The sequence below is a fragment of the Salvelinus sp. IW2-2015 genome, linkage group LG25, assembly GCF_002910315.2.
Source record: "Salvelinus sp. IW2-2015 linkage group LG25, ASM291031v2, whole genome shotgun sequence".
Lineage (NCBI taxonomy): Eukaryota > Metazoa > Chordata > Actinopteri > Salmoniformes > Salmonidae > Salvelinus > Salvelinus sp. IW2-2015.
The window spans coordinates 7,575,583-7,598,082 of record NC_036865.1 but is presented as its reverse complement, the minus strand read 5'-3'; the positions used below and the strand labels follow the sequence as shown (position 1 = coordinate 7,598,082).

At 44.2% G+C, this 22,500-nt stretch overlaps 1 protein-coding gene across 2 annotated transcripts in view; it reads left to right on the top strand.

Annotated features, from left to right (window-relative positions):
- LOC111951802 (inositol polyphosphate-5-phosphatase A-like) overlaps window positions 1–22,500 on the top strand; it is a 273,107-nt gene that overhangs the window by 179,365 nt on the left and 71,242 nt on the right. For both annotated transcript variants that reach the window (XM_023970029.2, XM_023970028.2), the window contains exon 9: window positions 9,425–9,509. In XM_023970029.2, the coding sequence (XP_023825797.1) occupies window positions 9,425–9,509 (85 nt within the window). The remainder of the gene's footprint in view (window positions 1–9,424; window positions 9,510–22,500) is intronic.

Genomic DNA, 22,500 nt, shown 5'->3' with positions numbered 1-22,500 from the left:
TCAAGGCCATCAGACTGTTAAACAGCCACCACTAACATTGAGTGGCTGCTGCCAACAGAGATGAGTCTGGCCACTTTAATAATTCATAATTGGATGTAATAAATGTTTCTAGTCACTTTAAACAATGCCACTTATATAATGTTACATACATTACTCATCTCATATGTAATATACTGTACTCTATACATCGACTGCATCTTGCCTATGGCCATCGCTCATCCATATTCTTATCATCCTTTACACTTGTGGTGTATAAGGTAGTTGTTGTGAAAATTACTTGTTAAATATTGCTGCACGTCGGAACTAGAAGCACAAGCATTCCGCAACAGCTGTTTTTGCTTTTCATTGTGTGTATATTGATGAGGGGGGAAAAAAATCTATTTTAGCATAAGGCTGAACGTAACAAAATGTGGAAAAAGTCAAGGGGTCTGAATACTTTCGAAGGCACTGTAGGGACATGGTCACGGAATATTAAGAAAAGAGAAATCCAGACACCCACAGTACGTAATAGAGCCAGAGGTACAGTTGAAGTCTGAAGTTTACATACACTAGGTTGGAGTCATAAAACTTGTTTTTCAACCACTCCACATTTCTTGTTAAACTATAATTTTGGCAAGTGCGGTTAGGACATCTACTTTGTGCATGACAAAAGTCATTTTTCCAACAATTGTTACAGACAGATTATTTCACTTATAATTCACTGTATAACAATTCCAGTCAGTCAGAAGTTTACATACACTAAGTTGACTGTGCTTTTAAAATACAGAAAATGATGTCATGGCTTTAAGAACTTCTGATAGTCAATTGGAGTGTATTCAAGGCCTACCTTCACACTCAGTGCCTCGTTACTGACATCATGAGAAATCAGCCAAGACCTCAGAAAAAAACTGTTGACCTCCACAAGTCTAGTTCATCCTTGGAGCAATTTCCAAATGCCTAGAGGTATCACGTTCATCTGTACAAACAATAGTACGCAAGTATAAAACACCATGGGACCACGCAGCCGTCATACCGCTCAGGAAGGAGACGTGTTCTGTCTCCTAGAGATGAACGTACTTGGTGAGAAGGAGTGAAAATCAATCCCAGAACAACAGCAAAGGACCTTGTGAAGATGCTGGAGGAAACATGCACAAAAAGTATCTATATCCACAGTAAAACGAGTCCTATATCAACATAACCTGAAAGGCCACTCAGCAAGGAAGAAGCCACTGCTCCAAACTGTCATAAAAAAGCCAGACTACGGTTTGCAACTGCACATGGGAACAAAGATCGTACTTTTGGAGAACTGTCCTCTGGTCTGATGAAACAAAAATAGAACTGGTTGGCCATAATGACCATCGTTATGTTTGGAGAAAAAGAATGCTTGCAGGCCATAATGACCATCGTTATGTTTGGAGGAAAAAGGGGGAGGCTTGCAGGCCGAAGAACACCTCCCAACCGTGAAGCATGGGGTGGCAGCATCATGTTGTGGGGTTGCAGCATCATGTTGTGGGGTGCTTCACTGCAGGGGGGACTGGTGCACTTCACAAAATAGATGCAACATAAAGAAGGAACATTATGAGATAGAAGCTGTTTTTCAGACTCTGTCCCAGCTTTGATGCACCTGTACTGACCTCGCCTTCTGGATGGTAGCACGGTGAACAGGCAGTGGCTCGTTTGGTTGTTGTCCTTGATGATCTTTTTGGCCTTCCTGTGACATCGGGAGCTGTAGGTGTCCTGGAGGGCAGGTAGTTTGCCCCCGGTGATGCGTTGTGCAGACCGCACCACCCTCTGGAGAGCCCTGCGGTTGTGGGCGGTGCAGTTGCCATACCAGGCATCTGTAAAAGTTTGTGAGGGTTTTAGGTGACAAGCCAACTTTCTTCAGCTTCCTGAGGTTGAAGAGGCGCTGTTGCGGCTTCTTCATTACACTGTATGTGTGGGTGGACCATTTCAGTTTGTCAGGGATGTGTACGCCAAGGAACAGGGAGTACATTTCTTTTTTCTTGTGGTATCCAATTGGTAGTTAGTCTTGTCTCATCGCTGCAACTCCTGTACGGACTCAGGAGAGGCGAAGGCCGAGAGCCGTGCGTTCTCCGAAACGCATCCCAGCCAAGCCGCACTGCTTCTTGACACAATGCCCACTTAACCCAGAAGCCAACCGCACCATTGTGTCGGAGGAAACACCGTACACCTGGCGACCATGTCAGCGTGTGCGCTGCGCCCGACCCCCCACAGGAGTCGCTAGTGCACGATGGGACAAGGACAACCCTGCCGGCCAAACCCTCCCCTAACCCGGACGATGCTGGGCCAATTGTGCGCTGCCCTATTGGTCTCCCGGTCGCTGCCGGTTGCGACAGAGCCTGGACTCAAACCCAGAATCTCTAGTGGCACCGCTAGCACTGCTATGCAGTGCCTTAGACCACTGCGCCACTCAGGAGGCTGGTGATGTTGTTTCCTACCTTCACCACCTGGGTGCGGCCCGTCAGGAAGTCCAGGACACAATTACACAGGGCAGGGTTCAGACCCAGGGCCTCGAGCTTGGAGGGTACTATGGTGTTGAATGCTCAGCTATAGTCAATGAACAGCATAATTACATAGGTATTCCTTTTGTCCAGATGGGATAGGGCAGTGTGCAGTGTGATGGCGATTGCATCGTCTGTGGACCTATTGGGGAGGTAAGCATATTGAATTTGTTTTATTTCACTTTTATTTAACCAGGTAGGCCAGTTGAGATCAAGTTCTAATTTACAACTGCGACCTGGCAAAGATAAAGCAAAGCAGTGCGACACAAACAAGACAGAGTTACACATGGAATAAACAAACGTATAGTCAATAACACAATAGAAAAAGTCTATATACAGTATGTGCAAATGGCGTGAGGTGGTAAGGCAATAGAAGCGAAGTAATTACAGTTTAGCAAATTGACACTGGAGTGATAGATGTACAGATGATGTGCAAGTAGAAATACCGGTGAGCAAAAAAGTAATTAAAACAATATGGGGATGAGGTAGGTAGTTGGATGGGCTATTCACAGATGGGCTGTGTACAGCTGCAGCGATCGGTAAGCTGCTCAGATAGCTGATGCTTAAAGTTAGTGAGAGAGATATAAGTCTCCAACTTCAGCAATTTTTGCAATTCGTTCCAGTCATTGGCAGCAGAGAACTGGAAGGAAAGGCGGCCAAAGCAGGTGTTGGCTTTGGGGATGACCAGTGAGATATACCTGCTGGAGCGCTGCTACGGGTGGGTGTTATGGTGACCAGTGAGCTGAGATAAGGCGGAGCTTTACCTAGCAAAGACTTATAAATGACCTGGAGCCAGTTGGTYTGGCTACGTATATGTAGCGAGGGCCAGTCGACGAGAGCATACATGTCGCAGTGGTGGGTGGGGCGTTGGTGACAAACCGGATGGCACTGTGATAGACTGCATCAAGTTTGCTGAGTAGAGTGTTGGAGGCTATTTTGTAGTTTTACAAGGGTATGTTTGGCAGCGTGAGTGAAGGAGGCTTTGTTGTGAATTAGGAAGCCGATTCTAGATTTAATTTTGGATTGTAGTTGCTTAATGTGATTCTGGAAGGAGAGTTTACAGTCTAGCCAGACACCTAGGTATTTGTACTTGACACATTCTAAGTCAGAACCGTCCAGGGTAGTGATGCTAGTCGGGCGGGTGCGGGCAGCGATCGGTTGAAAAGCATGCATTTAGTTTTACTAGCGTTTAACAGCAGTTAGAGCAGTTGAAGCTCGTTTGGAGGTTAATTAACACAGTGTCTAAAGAAGGGCCAGATGTATACAGAATGGTGTCTGCGTAGAGGTGGATCAGGGAATCACCAGCAGCAAGAGCGACATCGTTGATATACACAGAGAAGAGTCGGCCCGAGAATTGAACCCTGTGGTACCCCCATAGAGATTGCCAGAGGTCCGGACAACAGGCCCTCCGATTTGACACACTGAACTCTGAGAAGTATTTGTGAACCAGGAGAGGCAGTCATTTATTGAGTCTGACGATAAGAATACGGTGATTGACAGAGTGGAAAGCCTTGGCCAGGTCAATGAAGTGGKTCTAGGGTGACAGGTAAGATGGCGATGATAGGAACGTTGACTAGTCTCTCAAAGCACTTCATGATGACCGAAGTTAGTGCTACGAGGCGATAGTCATATAGTTCAGTTACTTTTGCATTCTTGGGTACAGGAACAATGTGTAACTGTACTGTTAACAGCTTAGCTTCCTCCACTGTCCGACTGCCCCATACTGTGCTCAAACCAGTGATCATCTGCTTCGCATACACATGACCGCCCTCCTTGACAACGTTCCAACATGTTGAGCCACCCAAAAAGGTACCGATTGGATGGCTCCATCCCTGACATTCAAGCTTACGGCATATTCTTAACTCCGTTACATATGGTCATTACATCACCACATACTAAGTAGTATGCAAGTGTGGATATTGGGACCGAGTTCATGACTGCACAAATCCCATGCAAAGTATAGCAGCCTCCCATAGAAAGGAGATCATGCCCATAGGGGGCACAAGGGCACATGCCCCCTCAGATTTCTCCTGTTTTTTAATTTGTCAGATGTTAAATGAATGACTAAATGTTTTTTCATAATTATTTATAAAAATATCTGTCAGTGGTATTTTGCGGATGGGCCACACTGACTGGACCAGGCAAAGAGTACTCTTCCCCCCAATTCTCCCTAGTAAGTGGTGCAGAGCAGAGAGAGAGTGACGGTGTTTAATTTGAGTTTAGCTGCCGGTGATGGGAAGGACTCGCAAGAGGTATGCTTGTAAATTGACATTTGATCAAGCTATGGAGCCTATCCTTCTTGATGAATAAATAAAATCGAGATGTTATGATTCTCTGTAATTCTAGCCACCTAGCAATTTTATGAAGTTGGCTTTAGCTAGCCAGCTAGATAGGTTCCCGATCGCCCAGTCACATAACTAGCACCAAGCCACTTCAGGCTATCAATCAAGTTAGAGTAGCTTGTCAAACTATCTTAGCTGGCATGCCTGCTGGCAAGTTTGCAGGTCTTTAGAAATACAAGCAATTACTAAATGTACTGAATAAGACTCACATTCCTTTCAATCTTTTACCCAGATTTTAGCAGAGAAGCACATTTAGTTTAAAAAGCAAACCACCAGTCAGGAGGATACAGACAGCTCAATWGTTATGCAGATAAATACTTAGTTTTACATGCAATCTGAGAAAGGGAATACCTAGTCAGTTGCACAACTGAATGCATTCAACATTTAACCCAACCTCTCTGAATTAGAGAGGTGCCGGAGGCTGCCTTAATCAACGACCACGTCATCAGTGCCCAGGGGRGCAGCTGTTGGGGGTTAACTGCCATGCTCAAGGGCAGAACGGAAGATTTTYCCACCTTGCCGGCTCTGGGATTCGAACCAGCGACCTTTTAGTTACTGGCCCAATGCTTTTAACCGCTAAGCTACCTGGCACCATATGATAATATCATGTGTGTTATGATCCCATGTTACTGCGATGTCATATCTTAGACATGTTAGTGCAGGATAGAGACAAATGTGTTTGATGGGGTTGAGGTCAGGGTTCTGTGCAGACCAGTCAAGTTCTTCCACACCGATCTTGACATACCCTTTCTGTATGGACCTCGCTTTGTGCACGGGGCATCGTCAGGCTGAAACAGGAAAGGGCCTTACCCAAACTGTTGCCATAAAGTTGGAAGCTCAGTACCGTCTAGAATGTCATAGCATTAAGATTTCCTTTCACTGGAGCTAAGGGGCCTAGCCCAAACCATGAAAAACCACCCCAGACCATTATTCCTCCTCCAAACTTTACAGTTGGCACTATGCATTGGGGCAGGGAGCACTCTCCTGGCATCCGCCGAACCCGGATGGCCAGATGGTGAAGCGTGATTCATCAGAATGCGTTTCCACTGCTCTAGTCTGCCAATGGCGGCGACCTTTACACCACTCCAGCTGACGCTTGGGATTGCACATGGTGACCTTAGGCTTGTGTGCGGCTGCTTGGCCATGGAAACCCATTTCATGAAGCTTCCAGAGGCAGTTTGGAACTCGGTAGTGAGTGTTGCTGCCGAGGACAGATGATTTTTATGCGCTTCAGCACTCGGTTATCACGTTCTGTGAGCTTGTGTGGCCTACCACTTCGCGGCTGAGCTGTTGCTCCTAGACGTTTCCACTTCACAATAACTGCCCCGGTGAACTGTGGCATCCTATGACGTTGCCATGTTGAAAGTCACTGAGCTCTTCGTTAAGGATGTGTGCTCAATTTTATACACCTATCAGCAACGGGTGTGGCTTAAATAGCAGATTCTAAAGGGGTGTCCACATACTTTTGTATGTACAATTATCTCTAAGGTCCCTCAGTCGAGCAGTAAATTTTAAACACAGATTCGACCAGGGAGGTTTTCCAATGCAAAAAAGGGCAGCTATTGAATATCCCTTTGAGCACGAGGAAGATGTTCATTACACTTTTGATAGTCACAACGATACAGGCGTCTTTCCTGGATTTCACCATGAKGAAAATGGTGAGTTGAAGGGCAGTGATAGGAGAATACAACACTAACCTATTTGACAGAGAGAAATGGAAGCCTGTACAGAATTGAATATATTCCAAAACATGCATTCTGTTTGCAACAAGGCACTAAAGTAAAAATGTGGCAAAGAAAATAATTGTCCTGAACGCTTTGTTTGGGACAACACATCTTCAAGCATAGTGGTGGCTGCATCATGTTATGTGTATGCTTTTCATCACCAAGGGCTATGGAGTTTAGTATACAAAGAAACAGAACAGAGCTAAGACCTGGTAGTCTGCTTTTCAACAGGCACTCAAATATACACTGGAGTTACCAAGACATTGAATGTTCCCGAGTGGCCTAGTTAGTTTTGGCTTAAATCTGTCTACATGAAAATGGCTGTCTAGCTCTTGGACTTACCCAGAAAAACACAAATGTTGGACTGTCTCAGGGGTTTGAATACTTACGTAAATTGGATATTCATTTTTCAATACTTGCGTATGAATTCAAAATGTCTCACCCATCTACACACAGTAGATGGGTGAGACATTTTGAATTCAGGTTGTAACAAATTGTGGAATACTTTCTGAAGGCACGGGATTGCTGATGCTTTGTATTGTCACGAACCGGCTCNCCCCGGAACAACATAACGGCCTCTGCGTCCCAAATTGACACGGCCTCTGCGTCCCAAATTGACACGGCCTCTGCGTCCCAAATTGACGAAGGTGTACATGTTCACACTTCAATTTTCCCCAGCCAACCTCGCCCTACTTGCTGTTGGGACATTGGATAAGAGTCTCCAGCCTGGGCAGGGGCCTGGAAACTAACCAATATACTCTCCAACGCAGCACACGACCAACTATCCACCGCAGTGGCACGTTTACCAAACAAACAAAGGCAACTAGTACTGAGCACCAAACATTACAACTCAAACAAGCTGTAACAAAAGATACAAACAAAGCACCAACAGAGATCTCAAACATTAACTCCACGTTTTCTCCCAAACACCATACCTGCAAGATCCCGGATGAGCCCCCACTTGTCACGAACCGGCTCGAAGTCTGTAACAAAAAGGGAGACAACATGGAGACAAGGAATAACAAAAATATATTTCTTAAATAAAGTAAACTAAATACAAATAACAATGGTGTGTGTTTTGCATGCATACATGTGATAATGCAGGGTGTTGAAAGGTGCCAAAGCATTCAAACAAAAGGCCACAAAAATACCACAACAAAATCTATAAAGGTGTCTGCATGGAGAGAGTCTCCCCATGAATGGGGAAGTGGTGTATTTATCCTGGGACACACCCGGGCCCAGGTGGGTCCCATGTCGCTAACGACCCTCTCGGCTCCGCCCACCGGCATCCTAATAAGGAAAACGAGAGCAAAGAGAAAATATACGGCAGACAGACTGGGAGGGTCGTCACAGTATATTTCAATTAAATGTTTCAAGAACAAAATTACATGTAAGTATTTTAGTAATTGTAGTGAGGACAGTAACATTAGTAAATAGTGTAATATCCTTTAAAAGTATGTATTAAAGTGTTTGTAATAGCATAAATGTGGCAAAACTAATGTAGACATTAATACATGCATTTACATTGCTTCCAAAATATTTTTTCAGGCATGGTGGCTTCAGCACATCCCCCTATCTGTCACCCAAATAATGGGTGTATGACGCCCCTACAAGCACACTCAGTCAAATCTCGTCATACGCCATTTGGAATAGCATGTTCAAATCAACTCAATCACAATCTAGAACATATACTGAACCAAAATTATAAATGCAACATGCAGCAATTTCAAAGAGTTTACTGAGTTACAGTTAATATAAGGAAATCAGTCAATTTTAAATAAATTCATTAGGCCCTAATCTATGGATTTCACGTGACTGGGCAGGGGCACAGCCATGGGTGGGCCTGGGAGGGCAAAGGCCCACCCACAATCAGAATTTGTTTTCCCCACAAAAGAGCTTTATTACAGACAGAAATACACCTATGCACCCCCCCCCCCTCTCTGACGATCCCACAGGTGAAGAAGCCGGATGTGGAGGTCCTGGGCTGGCATGGTTACACGTGGTCTGCGGTTGTGGGGTGGTTTGGACGTACACGCTCCGTCAAAACATGAGACATCTGTGGCATTGTGTTGTGTGACAAAACTGCACATTTTAGAGTGGCCTTTTATTGTCCCCAGCGCAAGGTGCACCTGTGTAATGGTCATGCTGTTTAATCAGCTTCTTGATATGCCTAACCTGTCAGGTGGATGGATTATCTTGACAAAGGATAACATTCTCACTAACAGAAATGTAAACACTTTTGTGCACAACATTTGAGAGAGATACGTTTTTTGTGCATATGGACAATTTCTGGGATATTTTATTTCAGCTCATTACACACGGGACCAGCACTTTACATGTTGTGTTTATATTTTTGTTMATTGGAATTTGAAACTTGATTGATTGTGATACCCCTGCACATTAACTCGGTACCCCCTGTATATAGCCTCGGTATTGGAATTTTGTGTTACTTTTAATAAACGTTTTTACTTTAATTTATTTAGTAAATATTTTCTTAACTCTATTTCTTGAACTGCATTGTTAGTTAAGGGCTTGTTAGTAAGCATTTCACGGTAAGGTCTACACCTGCACATGTGACAAATGTGATTTGATTTGAATAAAAATATTTGAAAAGCCCCAATCTACACAAACCTATTCACGTTAACTGCTTTTTTGTTGTTGTCATGTTGAATATTGTTATTCACAGGGGTACAAAAGTGTTGCAAGTGTTGGTACCACCAGGTGGTGGTGTGCACCTCATAAATAAAATGCCCTGAGGAAACCAAACACTGAGGYCCAGCAGAGAGTCCCATCAACAGTATACAACTCCACTTGGATCAATTCACTTTTAATGACAAATACTTTTCATGTTTTTCAGGATCACWGACCAGCGGTTTGAGAAGGTGCCATATTTTGTCTTTGGGGACTTCAACTTCAGGTTGGATACAAGGCAGGTTATCGAGGTAAGCACATTGATGCATGTGTTGCGAACATATCAGTTAGTGTCTACACTATATGTGATTTGGCACATGCACCTTGACATGGATAGGTGTTGCTGATATCTCTCTGTGTGTGTGTGTGTGTGTGTGTGTGTGTGTGTGTGTGTGCACAGTTTTCTAGGGTTTGTGGGGGACAACAGCCATCACAGTTATCGCTCATTTTCACCCCTCCACTGTCGTTGGCCCAGCTGTCTTTGCCAACCAACCCTCCAAGTCCATTATGTTATCGTGCAGTCCCCCTTCACTTTCTCTCTCTCTTCCTTCCTCTCTCCCTCCCTTTCTCTTGGTGCAAATGACGCCACATTAGCGTCAGTGTAGTCATTCAGCAATCCTCATCAGGAGATTGGGGGGCTGTAGGATAACAAGCCATAAAGTTCCACACAGACAGTGGAGCTCCATGATAAGAGAGAGACTAGCCACTTGTGGGGCGAACCCTGCTCCCACCACACAATGGCACCTCAAATCAGTGGCTCTGTTCAAGTCGTGGGGATTGTTAATTTGGGAGAAGACCCTATGTCTCAAAAGGGAAGGGGAAGAGGAGTGGGGAGGAGGGGGTGGGCGGTTGTTGAATGGAGGGCTTTTGCTCAAATGATTCAGGAAATACTTCATCCTGTGAGGTAAAGTGAGAAGGGCCTTTTGAGCGGGGAGTGTAGTTTAACCATCGAAACACTAGGGGAGGAATTGAATAGAATACTTAATTGAACGCAGAGGTCACGTGCTATTCCTCGTAGGCAARCATTAAATGAGCATGTTGTTTCACRCTGCTGTGTTCAGCTGCTGGGTTGTTGCGTGTGTGACCATATGATGTTTTCTACTGTATCTTATCACATTGATATATTGCGTAGTCTAGTCTTTCGGCGGTACATTGAATTCCACAGCCGTATTTAGGGCACAATAGAGCTGCTGATCATGTGAGAATATTATGCTTTGGAGATAATAGTGATCGCATCACAAAACCAGGACAAAAATATTACCTGATTTGGGAGATGTTCATTCATAGAATGKCCCTTTGGAAAAAAGGATTGTTGACATTTGACATTTGTATCTAAACGCATAATTGATCATCAAAGTTGGCATATTTATAACATTTTGGCTAACCAAGGCCTCCTTTAARTCTCCATAATGTTTCATCTGTAAGTGCTACAAAGCAAGAATTGGTGTCAAATTAAGCTTTTTCCGCCTGCTCTGTAATATGAGTAGTATTTTGATTTCAATAATAAAAAATAAAAGTGTWAATTTTGGCACTTTTTTAAAATTTAGTCTATTCTTAGTAATTTTGACTACAATATCATTGCCTCAATCACATTTTTGTCATTTGAATAATGAGAGAGTAGTAGCAGAATAACCAGATGCTGCTGCAAAGTATTGGCAAATTAGTATGGGTTGCACCTCCATCACTCGGTCACGTCATTGCCATTGTTATCAACGTTCCACAGATGCCGCAGCCACATTGATGTCCAAAAGTAGAACGGGAGCTAATGACTGTTTCGCCCAGTGATGTAGTCGGGTCACTAAACCTCGAGTCCGAATCGCTGTCTCTTATACACATCTAGATGTGTATAAGAGACAGGAGTATGGGTTGCACCTCCATCACTCGGTCACGTCATTGCCATTGTTATCAACGTTCCACAGACGCCGCAGCCACATTGATGTCCAAAAGTAGAACGGGAGCTAATGACTGTTTCGCCCAGTGATGTAGTCGAGTTACTAAACTTCGAGATCGAATCGAGTCCCAAGTCCTCTGTGCTCGAGTCCCAAGTCCATGGTCGAGTCACCAGTCCCTATGGCTGAATTCCGAAGTCCCAGTGCTCGAGTCAATAAATTGTTTGCTATCCCTTTTCCTTACTTTCTGTGCCACAAAATGTTTGCATATAGGCTACTGGTTATATGTTACTAGAGCCACGTTCAGTTAAAAAAACGATCTTGAATGTTGGAGATAGAAATTCCATAAATAGAGCCGACGTTATTCATTATTCTACATGTCAAAGAGACATGTTTGTTCTACATAGCATATTTCTATCTTAATATTCCAAAACATTGCATCCTGCATCCAGGTTGTTAGCTGTAGCTGACTAATGAGGTAACATGACTGAACAAGGTGCAGCCTAAACAAATGGTTAACGGTCCGGTCCGATAGTASCCTAGTTTTAGAACGGCCCGCGWTATGCTTTATGAATATGAAATGCGTCCCACCAATGCACGATAGAAAGAGAAAAAAAATTTGCGGCAGTATTATAGATCATGTCTTTTGAACTAGAATCAAGCCGYTTTCTCTGAAGAAAAGAGGAAGACTTGGCTACGTWGGCTACAGAACMTGTATATGAAATGCAGTGGGAAAAGTGGGAGGGTTGAGCGAGACTACATTTCAAAGACAGCCTACTTTTCTATAGCCTACTCATGGGAGAGAAAAACATGTTTTCCTATTAGTCAATGCTGCTATTGTTTTTATTTTCACAAAGCAGCTTGTGTTTCTTAACCAGGTAAAGAAAGGGTAGCTAACTAGAAGGCTGGCAGTGACTGGTTAGCTAATGTGAAGCAACAGAGCTTTTCACATCGCCTGCGCGATGTGTATAATCGGAGGCGGAGCGGTGGCTGCCTGTCTGCCCACGCTCATCGCTTGCTCCCCCGCAGCTCACCAGCTCATTGCTAGCTGCCCCACAGCTCATCAGAATACTGTATGTAGGCTGTGTTAGCCTAGTGTGACTCATCCTTCACACTGCTGAATTGAACTACGCTGCGAATCTGTGCTGCTAATATTAATTGTGTTTATCAATCTTTCCAAAAACTCTTGTCCAGTCCACTTAGTCAGATTTTAGTCACAGGGAAAATGTTGTCTCGTTTTAGTAAACTGAAATGAAAAATCTATTTTTTTCTGTCTATTTAGACAGTTATAGTCTCTTCAATTTGCCACTGGAAAATAGGTGTTTGACTAATATTTTAGTCACTATTTTTGTCTGCACTAATTTACGAATATTGAATAATATAAATAGGAATATAAAAAAATCTCAGATTTAGATTTGGCAATTTTCTATATATTGTTTAACATAATATACTCTACGGGCATATCAAAGTTCCAGCGTGGGATCTCTGCTAGTTTTAAAGTTATGGCCCATTTTATACAGAAMAATTGGTATAGTAGGCAATGTAACAAATCACAGCTCTCCTGTAGCATTGCACATCCTGCAMATTACCAACAGAGGGTGACCATTTTGAATCCATTTTCACATTCACTCAGTAATGCTTGCAAATTTGATCATAACTCTAAAAGTAGCAAAGATGCCACTGGAACTTGTATATCCGCGTGGAGTATATTATGTTAAACAATATATGGAAACATTTGCCAAATCAAACATTTCGTTTTTTCTATATTCATACATTTATGTAAAAATAATCATATTTGAAATCAAAATACTACTCATTACAGAGCAAGTGGTGAAATGTAATATTTTGTAGCACCTACAAATGAAACATGGAGTCTTAAAGGAGGCCTGGGTRAGGCCAAAATGTCATAAATATGCCAACTTTCATCAATTATTTCCCAATTATGCTTCAACATACTTATGTCACATACACTGAGTATTACAAACATTAGGAACACCTTCCTAATATTGAGTTGCACTAAAATCATCAGGACATGGAATCTACAAGGTRTCGAAAGCATTCCACAGGGATTCTGGTCCATGTTGACTCAAGTTGGCTGGATGTCCTTTGGGTGGTGGACCATTTTTGATACACACGGGAAACTGTTGAGCGTGTGAAACCCAGCACCATTGCAGTTCTTGACACAAGCCAGTGCTCCTGGCGCCTACTATCATACCCCGTTCAAAGGCACTTAAATCTGTTGTCTTGCTGATTCAGCCTCTGAATGGCACACATACACCATCCATGTCTCAATTGTCTCAAGGCTTARAAATCMTTCYTTAACCTGTCTCCTYCCCTTCATCTACACTGATTGAAGTGGATTTAACAAGTGACATCAATAAGGGATCATAGCTTTSACCTGGATTCACCTKGTCAGTCTGTCATGGAAAGAGCAGGTGTTCTTAATGTTTTGGATACTCATTGTATATGCCAACAATCCTCCTTCCAAAGGACCATTCTATGGATTCAATTTTGTGAAAATCCACAAAATCATGGTATTTTTTTTTGTCCTGGTTTCGTGAGGAATCACTCAATACAGTAAGCTAAGGTCCCAAGTACACAGCAGCCACAGCCTAAGAGGGTAGAGCATATGCCGGAAGAATAATCAGAGAACATTGAGACCATTTTGAATCAAAGACACTCGCCCCAACATCTAGGTTACCTCGATTGAGGAATATGAAGTGGTTAGCATGACTGTGATCATTATATACAAACATATCATATGGTGGCCATTAGTTTCATATTCCAGCTACCGCTGAGACATTGGGTTATTATGACTATAGAAAATCCAAATTGTGCTAGATTAGAGAGAAATAATGTAGAACAAAAAGTAAATCCTGGTATAATGCTGCCAAAGTGTTTAATAWTACAACGTTTCTAACCCAAACTGGGTGATCATAGAAATATAACCGTCAGAAAGAATATCATCCCAGTACGTCACCATATTTATCCCCCGTGACTAATCTAGATCAGACACCCCCTCCTTCCTCCTCCCCCCTTTGCTCTGTGGTAGGTAAGTAGTCACCCTCTCTGTGTCTCTGCCACTGAAATGCTGTTTAAGTGTACTAGGGGTCATGACCCCTTTTCCAGGGATGTGTAAGGCTAGCACCGGTTTGTGTCCGTCTCTGCCTCCTCCCCTCCGCCCAACTCCTTTCTCATGCACCTTCAATATCCCCACCACACACACACACACACACACACACACACACACACACACACACACACACACACACACACACACACACAGTGTTCCTGATTGATTTTCCCTGCGTGAAGGGGTGGTGCCGCCACAGGGGGTGGGGCTCTTCAGTCCAGAGAGTACCTCAGGAAGTCAGATCTGTGGGCCATGAAGCCCCTTCTACCACCGCTCTATTCTCACACACAAACACACACTTTCTCTCCTCTCACACACACCCCTCTCCTTCCCTTTACTCCTTCCAAAGAGGTCCTCATACTCACCCTTTAACGGGACTACACCAAAAGGCTGATGACATCATCCAAGGGGCTCGGCCCGTTAGAGGCAGCATTCTACTCATATAAAACCGTCCAGCGCAGAGCTCACCAGTCTGATTTAATGGTGACCTGTACTGTATGTGGTTGTGGAGGGATGCTGTGATGTCACCAGTAAACATATGATTGTAGCCTTCWTGTGGCTCTCTAACTCCCAGCCAGGAGATATGTCAACCCTGTAATGACAATTAATGTCAGCTGGACAATTAGTGCACATTGGAACGATGCTTTCATTTAGATTGGACCTGGTGGATCAATTGGGCCTGCTTATCTGGAGATTGATTCAGATGGCGGGCTACTCTCTCTGTTTCTCTCGCTCTGTAACACACATTAGGCACAATTACCTCTCCACTTCTTTAATGCAGAAAGGTAAGAACTGTCCCATATTATATGTGGGCAAAAACAAGGAGCATTTAATACATGTATTTCTCTAGTTGCTTGAACACTACAGCTACACTTTTTCTCTCTGAGTGTCATCATGGACACCCACTGCAATGCAAATAGCCACCAGCCCCTCCCCTTAACCCATCATGCCCTGTGGATCCATGTGTGGTGGTCTACACACTTGGCCCAATGTCCTATGCCCCATTGTCCCAGGGTTGGACATAGGTGGCGGATTCCTGGCATGCTTGTGCTGCAGGATCAGTAACCAGAGGCTGTGGCCAGCCCCCCTCCCAACTGGGCTCCCCGTTAATTGTGTCCGACAGAGGGAATTGGCTTCAATTGACCCTCATTCACTGGGCCTTTCACCAGGGGACAAAGGACACAGCCAAGTGGAGACTAATGCTGGGGTTGAGCTCCCTGGAGGTGGTCTTCCCAGTGTCATGGACCAGTCCCCGGTCCCTTTTTCCTGCTCTGACTGTATCATCAGGACAGGAGAGGTGAGCCCAGCCAGAGAGAAGTGCAAGTGGAGGAGTGAGGCTGCCCAAGCACTCGATGGGTGGATAGGGCATTGGGACAGTGCAGAAGGGAACCAGTGTATTCTGTTGATTGGAATGGTTCACTTGTACCTGTTTACCTGATTTGGGGAAATACCTMAACTTACTATGATGTGCATGTCAGAAAGTTGTATGTGTGAGAGAAGGCATTAGGAGCTGATTAACCACCTGTGTGTGCTGAGACGGCCCGGACCGAGACTGAAGAAGAGGTGCATGATGGGACATCCCGGAACCCCAGGGACCAGTGGCAGTGAATCACAGAGGCTCAGTGACAGCCCCAGGGCTCCGTGCCTGGACTCTCAGTATATTTAAAATGTATCCTAATTAAACTTAATAGAATGTAMATTTAATATCTGCAGAAATTGTGCTCTCCTGGCCGGTCGCTCCAATTTAAGGATTGATGGAGGCCAGCGGGGAGGTTAATTGCTGACTTGATCTACTGTCCCCGTGACATAGCTTGTGCCTGTTTTAATTGGAGTTTATCTGGCCGCTACATGGGCAGATTTCATTAGGCTAGCGGCCTCTCACCGCACCGCACCACGCCACCACTCCCTGYGTGAGGGAGATCCAAGTTGGAGGACGTGTGGATGTGTTCGATAGCGCCTCCTTTCTGTGGTTAGTGGAAAGAGCAGGTGGATGGCAGGGGCTGGCCCAGGCATCAATCTTCCTCCCTTTGTCCTGGGCCTTTCTCTACTTGAGCAGCATGAAATTAAAGGTGGAGCCGTTGACTAGGACCCACTCCAAATGAATACTGTAAAATACTCATTAATGACAAGCAGGGTAATACATGTTTCATTTTGCACCCTTTGTCGAAGTGCTTTACTGCATATGGTCCATGCCAGGGAAAGGTGTRACGGGGGTGTGTGTGATTGTATGCGTGATACTGTTTTTAAAGCCGTATTCTAAACACTGGCCTGAGTGGTAGAGGTCTTCACAAATCCACCTGTACCCGAATACCGGAGACMCAATCCGGGACCCGAGTGGATCCAGAATTCTAAATAATTCCACGGGTCTGGGTCRGATCTGATATAATTGTCACGGGTCTCGGGTATGTGTAATTTTAACTGACTTGTCCGGAAGGACCCATATAGATCCAAACGCGACTGCTGCAGTAGAGAAAGAGAGATTGTATAATTTATGCTGCCGCTCTTAGCTTTTCATGAGAGTGGCGCGTATARCTTGTTGTTGTTGGCCAATCAATCATAAGTCATCAAAGTGGCAATAGTCTACCATCACAGAGCCTCCGTGTGGGGCAAAAGTTAGGAGATATCTAACCAATGGAAGATGGAATTCAATTATGGAATTAAAAGTTAAAGGAGAAGGATAGGCTACAACGACCGAGAACCAACAAGTAGGCTGCTACTTTATATTCTGAATGAAGTTGTTATTTGWAASTGTAGGACGAGAAAGCGMATGCAGCCTCAATTAGCCTAGCTAGCTTTCCTCGATTTGATGCCGTCAAGAAAGGTACAGGTACTATGTAATCATGTTGAATAATAAATAACCTAGCTATGGAAACTATTAGTCTACTATAGCGCGAGTCGGCTTGTTTGGTTCTAGTCTCTCCCTCCCTCCTTGTTCCCTGTGTCACTCGCTCACACTCACAGTATTGTACACACACAGCAGGGCCCCTACTAGAGCGTCACCTCTATCTACCTCCTCTCCCTCACACTTTATCAGCCGGTTAATAAAGTAGCTTAAAAATGGACTTTTCTGCAGCTTCATTCACTCTGATTGGACTGGGTCTGGATCCAACCAGGTCTATACAGAACGGGTCTAGTTGTCCTCAGGTCCGTTTGGAACGGGTCTCTATATTGTAAAAATAAATGTATGCRTATCTGGTCCGGATGGGAAAGCCCCAGGTCCATTTTGAAACGTGTCCAACTTTTTGGAACCGTAAAGGCTTCTACTGTGTGGATGTTTGTGTGAGTCTGTGCGTGTGTGGACATACATGGGTGTGTATGTGCTTGCATGTGTTCTTCCATGTCTGTAATAATGTATTTATCCCGTAATAATGTGAAACATATACAAGCACTCCTCAAATAGGCTGGAAAGAGTCATTTAGGGTTGTTGATGCCTATTGTCTTGGTTTGTGAACCTGTTTCTGGGTAAATCATTTTCACTGCCTTTTCCCTTTCTGCCCCAGCCTTTGATTAGCATGTGTGCTAAGGTGGGCCCTTCCATTAATCAAAACAGAGGCAGTGTAATTAAGTGTACACTACATTAGTCAGGCTAATTAATTTTGGGGGCCATCCATCCATTAGCCAGTGGGCTAGCACTGATTGGGCCTCTGTTCTGGGGGAACCTAGACACCAGGGACTGTGAGGACTGTGACCCTCCTTGGCTGCTGTCACACACACATACACACACATAAACACACACGCGGCTGCCTACTACTCCCCGATACCACAGCAGGAGCACCCTACTTAATCAGATTAAACCAAATATCTGTCATACACACAACATTGTGATACAATGACAATCTTATTTTATCTCTGAGGACAATCTTGTTGTTTCAATAGGGGGAAAAAACATATCTATGACAATGAGGCCAGCAGTATGCCAAAGATAGTGTAGATGAACATGATGATAAATGAACTAACTTATATGTGAGGTCATCATGATACGGCGTCACCTTGTCACTGAATTATGTTTAGTTTTATCCACATAGCYTCAGACAAAGATGTTTCCGATATGAAGATAAATCGTCATGAGCTGGGTAATTCATCACAATGAGGCCCCATTATGAGAGATAACCTGTCTGGATAGAGGGAGACTATTCCCCTTGGGACAAAAGAGCCTGTTTTCTCCTCTCCTTTTTTCCTCTATTTGCTTGCCATGCTAATGAAAAGAGAGACAGAGAGATGGAGACACAGAGATGGAGACACAGAGAGAAAGAGGGAGTTCAGCAACGAGGGCGTAACGCGAGCGATGTCGCTTTGATCAGGACGCTGTTCCACAATTAAAACGCTCTGCAAATGAAGAACAAGCAGTGGCTTCTGTTGGTCCTCCTCATCAACAACAGCCTCCTCATCAACAAGAGCTGCAGCCATTGTGTTACTGGCCGTAGCGGCTGGCAGCTGGGCCCACCATTCCAGGGGTAGATCACATGGTGTGACAGGGTGTGAGGACAGCGCCTGGCACCAGTGGTCACCCACCGCCCCCCTCAGACCATGGCGTTGTGGCCTCTCGKGTCCAGGGTTGGCCTGAGCCGTAGCCCCATTGATCCCCTTAGTCAATGATCCCACACCTGCTGTGGGCCATTGGGCCACTGGGGAGGACACTCCTACTGGTCACTCTGGCCACCTCACCTTCTTAGTCTCTATAGTGAGGCTTTAGATCTCTCATTCATGTCCTCATACTTCTCTCTCATTTACTTTTTCTCTCATCCTAATTTTCTTTCAGCTGACTCACTCACTCACTCACTCACTTTTACTCTGCTTTCTCTCCCTCTCGCCTGTCACCCTCCCTGCCTTCACTCTCCCTCCCATTCTCCCTCCCCCTCCATCTCCCTCTCTCTTTCTGAATGCAGGAGGTTTTTGTCCTCACTTTTTTCTTCTTTTTTCTTCCATCCTACTGTCCTTTCTCCTGAAAAGGCCACCAACTTTCTAGAGCACTGATCATTCGTCTTTAACGCTCAGGAAAGGGATTTTCACTTTTTTTCATAGGGGAGAAGAAAAGGATCAAGCCAGTTTGTCTAGCGGTGGGGGCTCTATTCTTACTGAAAGGTCTGGTGTTAAATTGGGTCAGGAAGGGCAGAATATGCCGCAAAGGAAATATGAGGATATTAGCTAAAAGCACATGGCCAGGCAGACAGACAAGCATGTTCTAATACAGGCCTTGTCATATGAGCTCAGAGCTGCTTGCCTTCCACGTGTACTGTATGYRTGTGTGTGTGTGTGTGTGTGTRCTGGTGGGTGGCTAGGATGTGTGCATGCGTGCGGGGCGATATTAGGCTGTCTGAGCGTACATGGTTGTAGACAAGACAAGCATTATGATGCAACAAAGGTGTTGTAGAAATATAAGAGGATGTGTTTCACAGCTGACAGTGAGAAGTGTTGGTGGAAAGCTCCACGTATTTGTGTTGATGCTTCATACACTCGTGGTCTTATTTACTAGGCTGGACTCACCCCACATTTGCAGTTCTGGAGTAATTGTGTTTGTCCATGAACTTTGAATGCCTCCATGGGCAARATCTGGAATCCACAGTGTGGTTTTCTCCATCCCTTTAAATTATCAGTCACCATATGCAGAAAAGTACCTCATACCTACTGTAAAATATGGTGGTGGATCTTTCATGCGATGAGGCTATTTGGCTTCCACTGGTCCTGGGAACCTTGTTAAGGTCAACGGCATCATGAATTTTACCCAGTACCAGGATATTTTAGCCAAAAACCTGGTTGCCTCTGCCAGGAGGCTGAAACTTGGCTGCAACTGGATCTTCAATCAAGACAATAACCCAAAGGACACATCAAAATCCACAAAGAAACCGTTAATGGACCACAAAATCAACATTTTGCAATGGCCATTTCAGTCTCCGGACTTGAACCCCATTGAAAACATGTGGTTTGAATTGAAGAGGGCAGTCCATAAGCGCATGATGAATGATATCAAGGATATGGAAAGATTATGTGTGGATGAATGGTCTAGAAACCCTTCCAATAAATTCTCCATTCTCATAAAACATTTTTGAAAAAGGCTCAGTGCCATTATCCAAGCAAGAAGAGGATTGAAAACAGGGGTGCCAATCATTTTGACACCTGACTTTTTGAGAGAAAAAAGTATTACTTGTTAAACAAAATATATTTCGCTGAGCAATTGAATTAGTATATATTTTTTTGCATACAATATAGCTCAGTATTTGTGTTATTTATTTTAGACCAAATTTTTTGCTCATCTTTGTCAAGGGTGCCAATAATTTCAGAGATTATGTTTGTCTTATCTCGCAATTCACTAGATTGTCCTCCTTGCCTCTATCTTGKTCAAAATGGAGCCCATCCATGCAGCCTTTGAAAACGCCAGGGATGAACAACTGGCCAATAGTGACTTTTTGATTTAGTTCCAAATGAAATGTGGCATAAACTGTAGAGGATAAGGGTGTCTTTGTGCCTGGTGCATAGTGCCCTGCTTGTATGATGTCAGTCTATTTTTGACTAATGCAGTGCTGGGCTTTTGCGAGCTGAGCACAATAATAGTTTTTTCCTTTCGGTCGGGTGGGGTGCCAACCAGGTCCCAGGACACTGCATGTTGTTTCAGGTGTTATGTAAAGGTTTATTTTATACTCGGTGCCTTCGGAAAGTATTCAKATTCCTTCTTCCACATTTTCTTACGTTACAGCCTTATTATAAAATGTATTAAATAAAATACATTCTTTAGCAATCTACCCCATAATGACAAAGCAGAAACAGGTTTTTAGAAATGATTACAAATGTATTAAATATAAAAAAACATAAATAACTTCTTTACATTGATTATACTTGAGATGTTTCTACAACTTGATTGGGGTCCACCTGTGGTAAATTCAATTGATTGGACATAGATTTAGAAAGGCACACACCTGTCTAAGGTCCAACAGTTGACAGTGCATGTCAGAGGAAACCAAGCCATGAGGTCGAAGGAATTGTCCGTAGAGCTCCGAGACAGGATCGTGTCGAGGCACAGATCTGGGAAAGGGTACCAAAAATGTCTGCAGCATTGAAGGTCCCCAAGAACACAGTGGCCTCCATCATTGTTAAATGGAAGAAGTTTGGAACCACCAAGACTCTTCCTAGAGCTGGCAGCCCCGGCAAACAACTTGAGCAATCGGGGGAGAAGGGCCTTGGTCAAGGAGGTGACAAGAACCTGAAGGTCACTCTGACAGACTCTAGAGTCTCCTCTGTGGAGATGGAGAACCTTCCAGAAGGACAAGCATCTCTGCAGCACTTCATCAATCAGGCCTTTATGTAGAGTGGCCTTACGGAAGGCGACACTCCATTAAAAGGCACATGACAGCCCGCTTGGAGTTTGCCACAAGGCACCTAAACACTCTCGCGACTTGAGAAACAAGATTCTCTGGTCCGATGAAACCAACTCTTTGGCCTGAATTCCAAGCTTCACGTCTGGAGTAAACCTGGCACCATCCCTACGGTGAAGCATGGTGTGACAGCATCATGCTGTGGGATGTTTATCAGCGGCAGGGACTGGGAGTCTAGTCAGGATCGAGGCAAAGATGAACAGAGCAAAGTACAGAGAGATCCTTGATGAAAACCTGCTGCAGAACGCTCAGGACCTCAGACTGGGTGAAGGTTCACCTTCCAACAGGGCAACAACCCTAGGCAAACAGCCAAGACAACGCAGAACTGGCTCGGGACAAGTCTCTGAATGTCCTTGAGTGGCCACCAGAGCCGGACTAACCCGTTCTAACATCTCTGGAGAGACCTGAAATAGCTGTGAGGCACGCTCCCCATCCAACCTGACAGAGCTTGAGAGGATCTGAGAAAGAATGGGAGAAACTCCCCAAATACAGGTGTGCCAGCTTAAGCTCATACCCAAGAAGACTCGAGGATGTAATCGCTGCCAAAGGTGCTTTAACAAAGTACTGAGTAAAGGGTTTGAATACTTTTGTAAATCTGATAAAAAAAATAAAAAATGTAATTTGTAATAAATTAGCAAACAACTCTTAACCTGTTTTTGCTTTGCATTATGGGGTATTGTGTGTAGATTCATGAAGGGGAAAAAAACGATTGAATCAATTTTAGAAGAAGGCTGTAACGGAACAATGTGGAATAAGTCAAGAGGTCTGAATACTTTTCGAAGGCTGTGTGTGTGTGGTGTGTGTGGTGTGTGTGTGTGTGTGTGTGTGTGTGTGTGTGTGTGTGGTGTGTGTG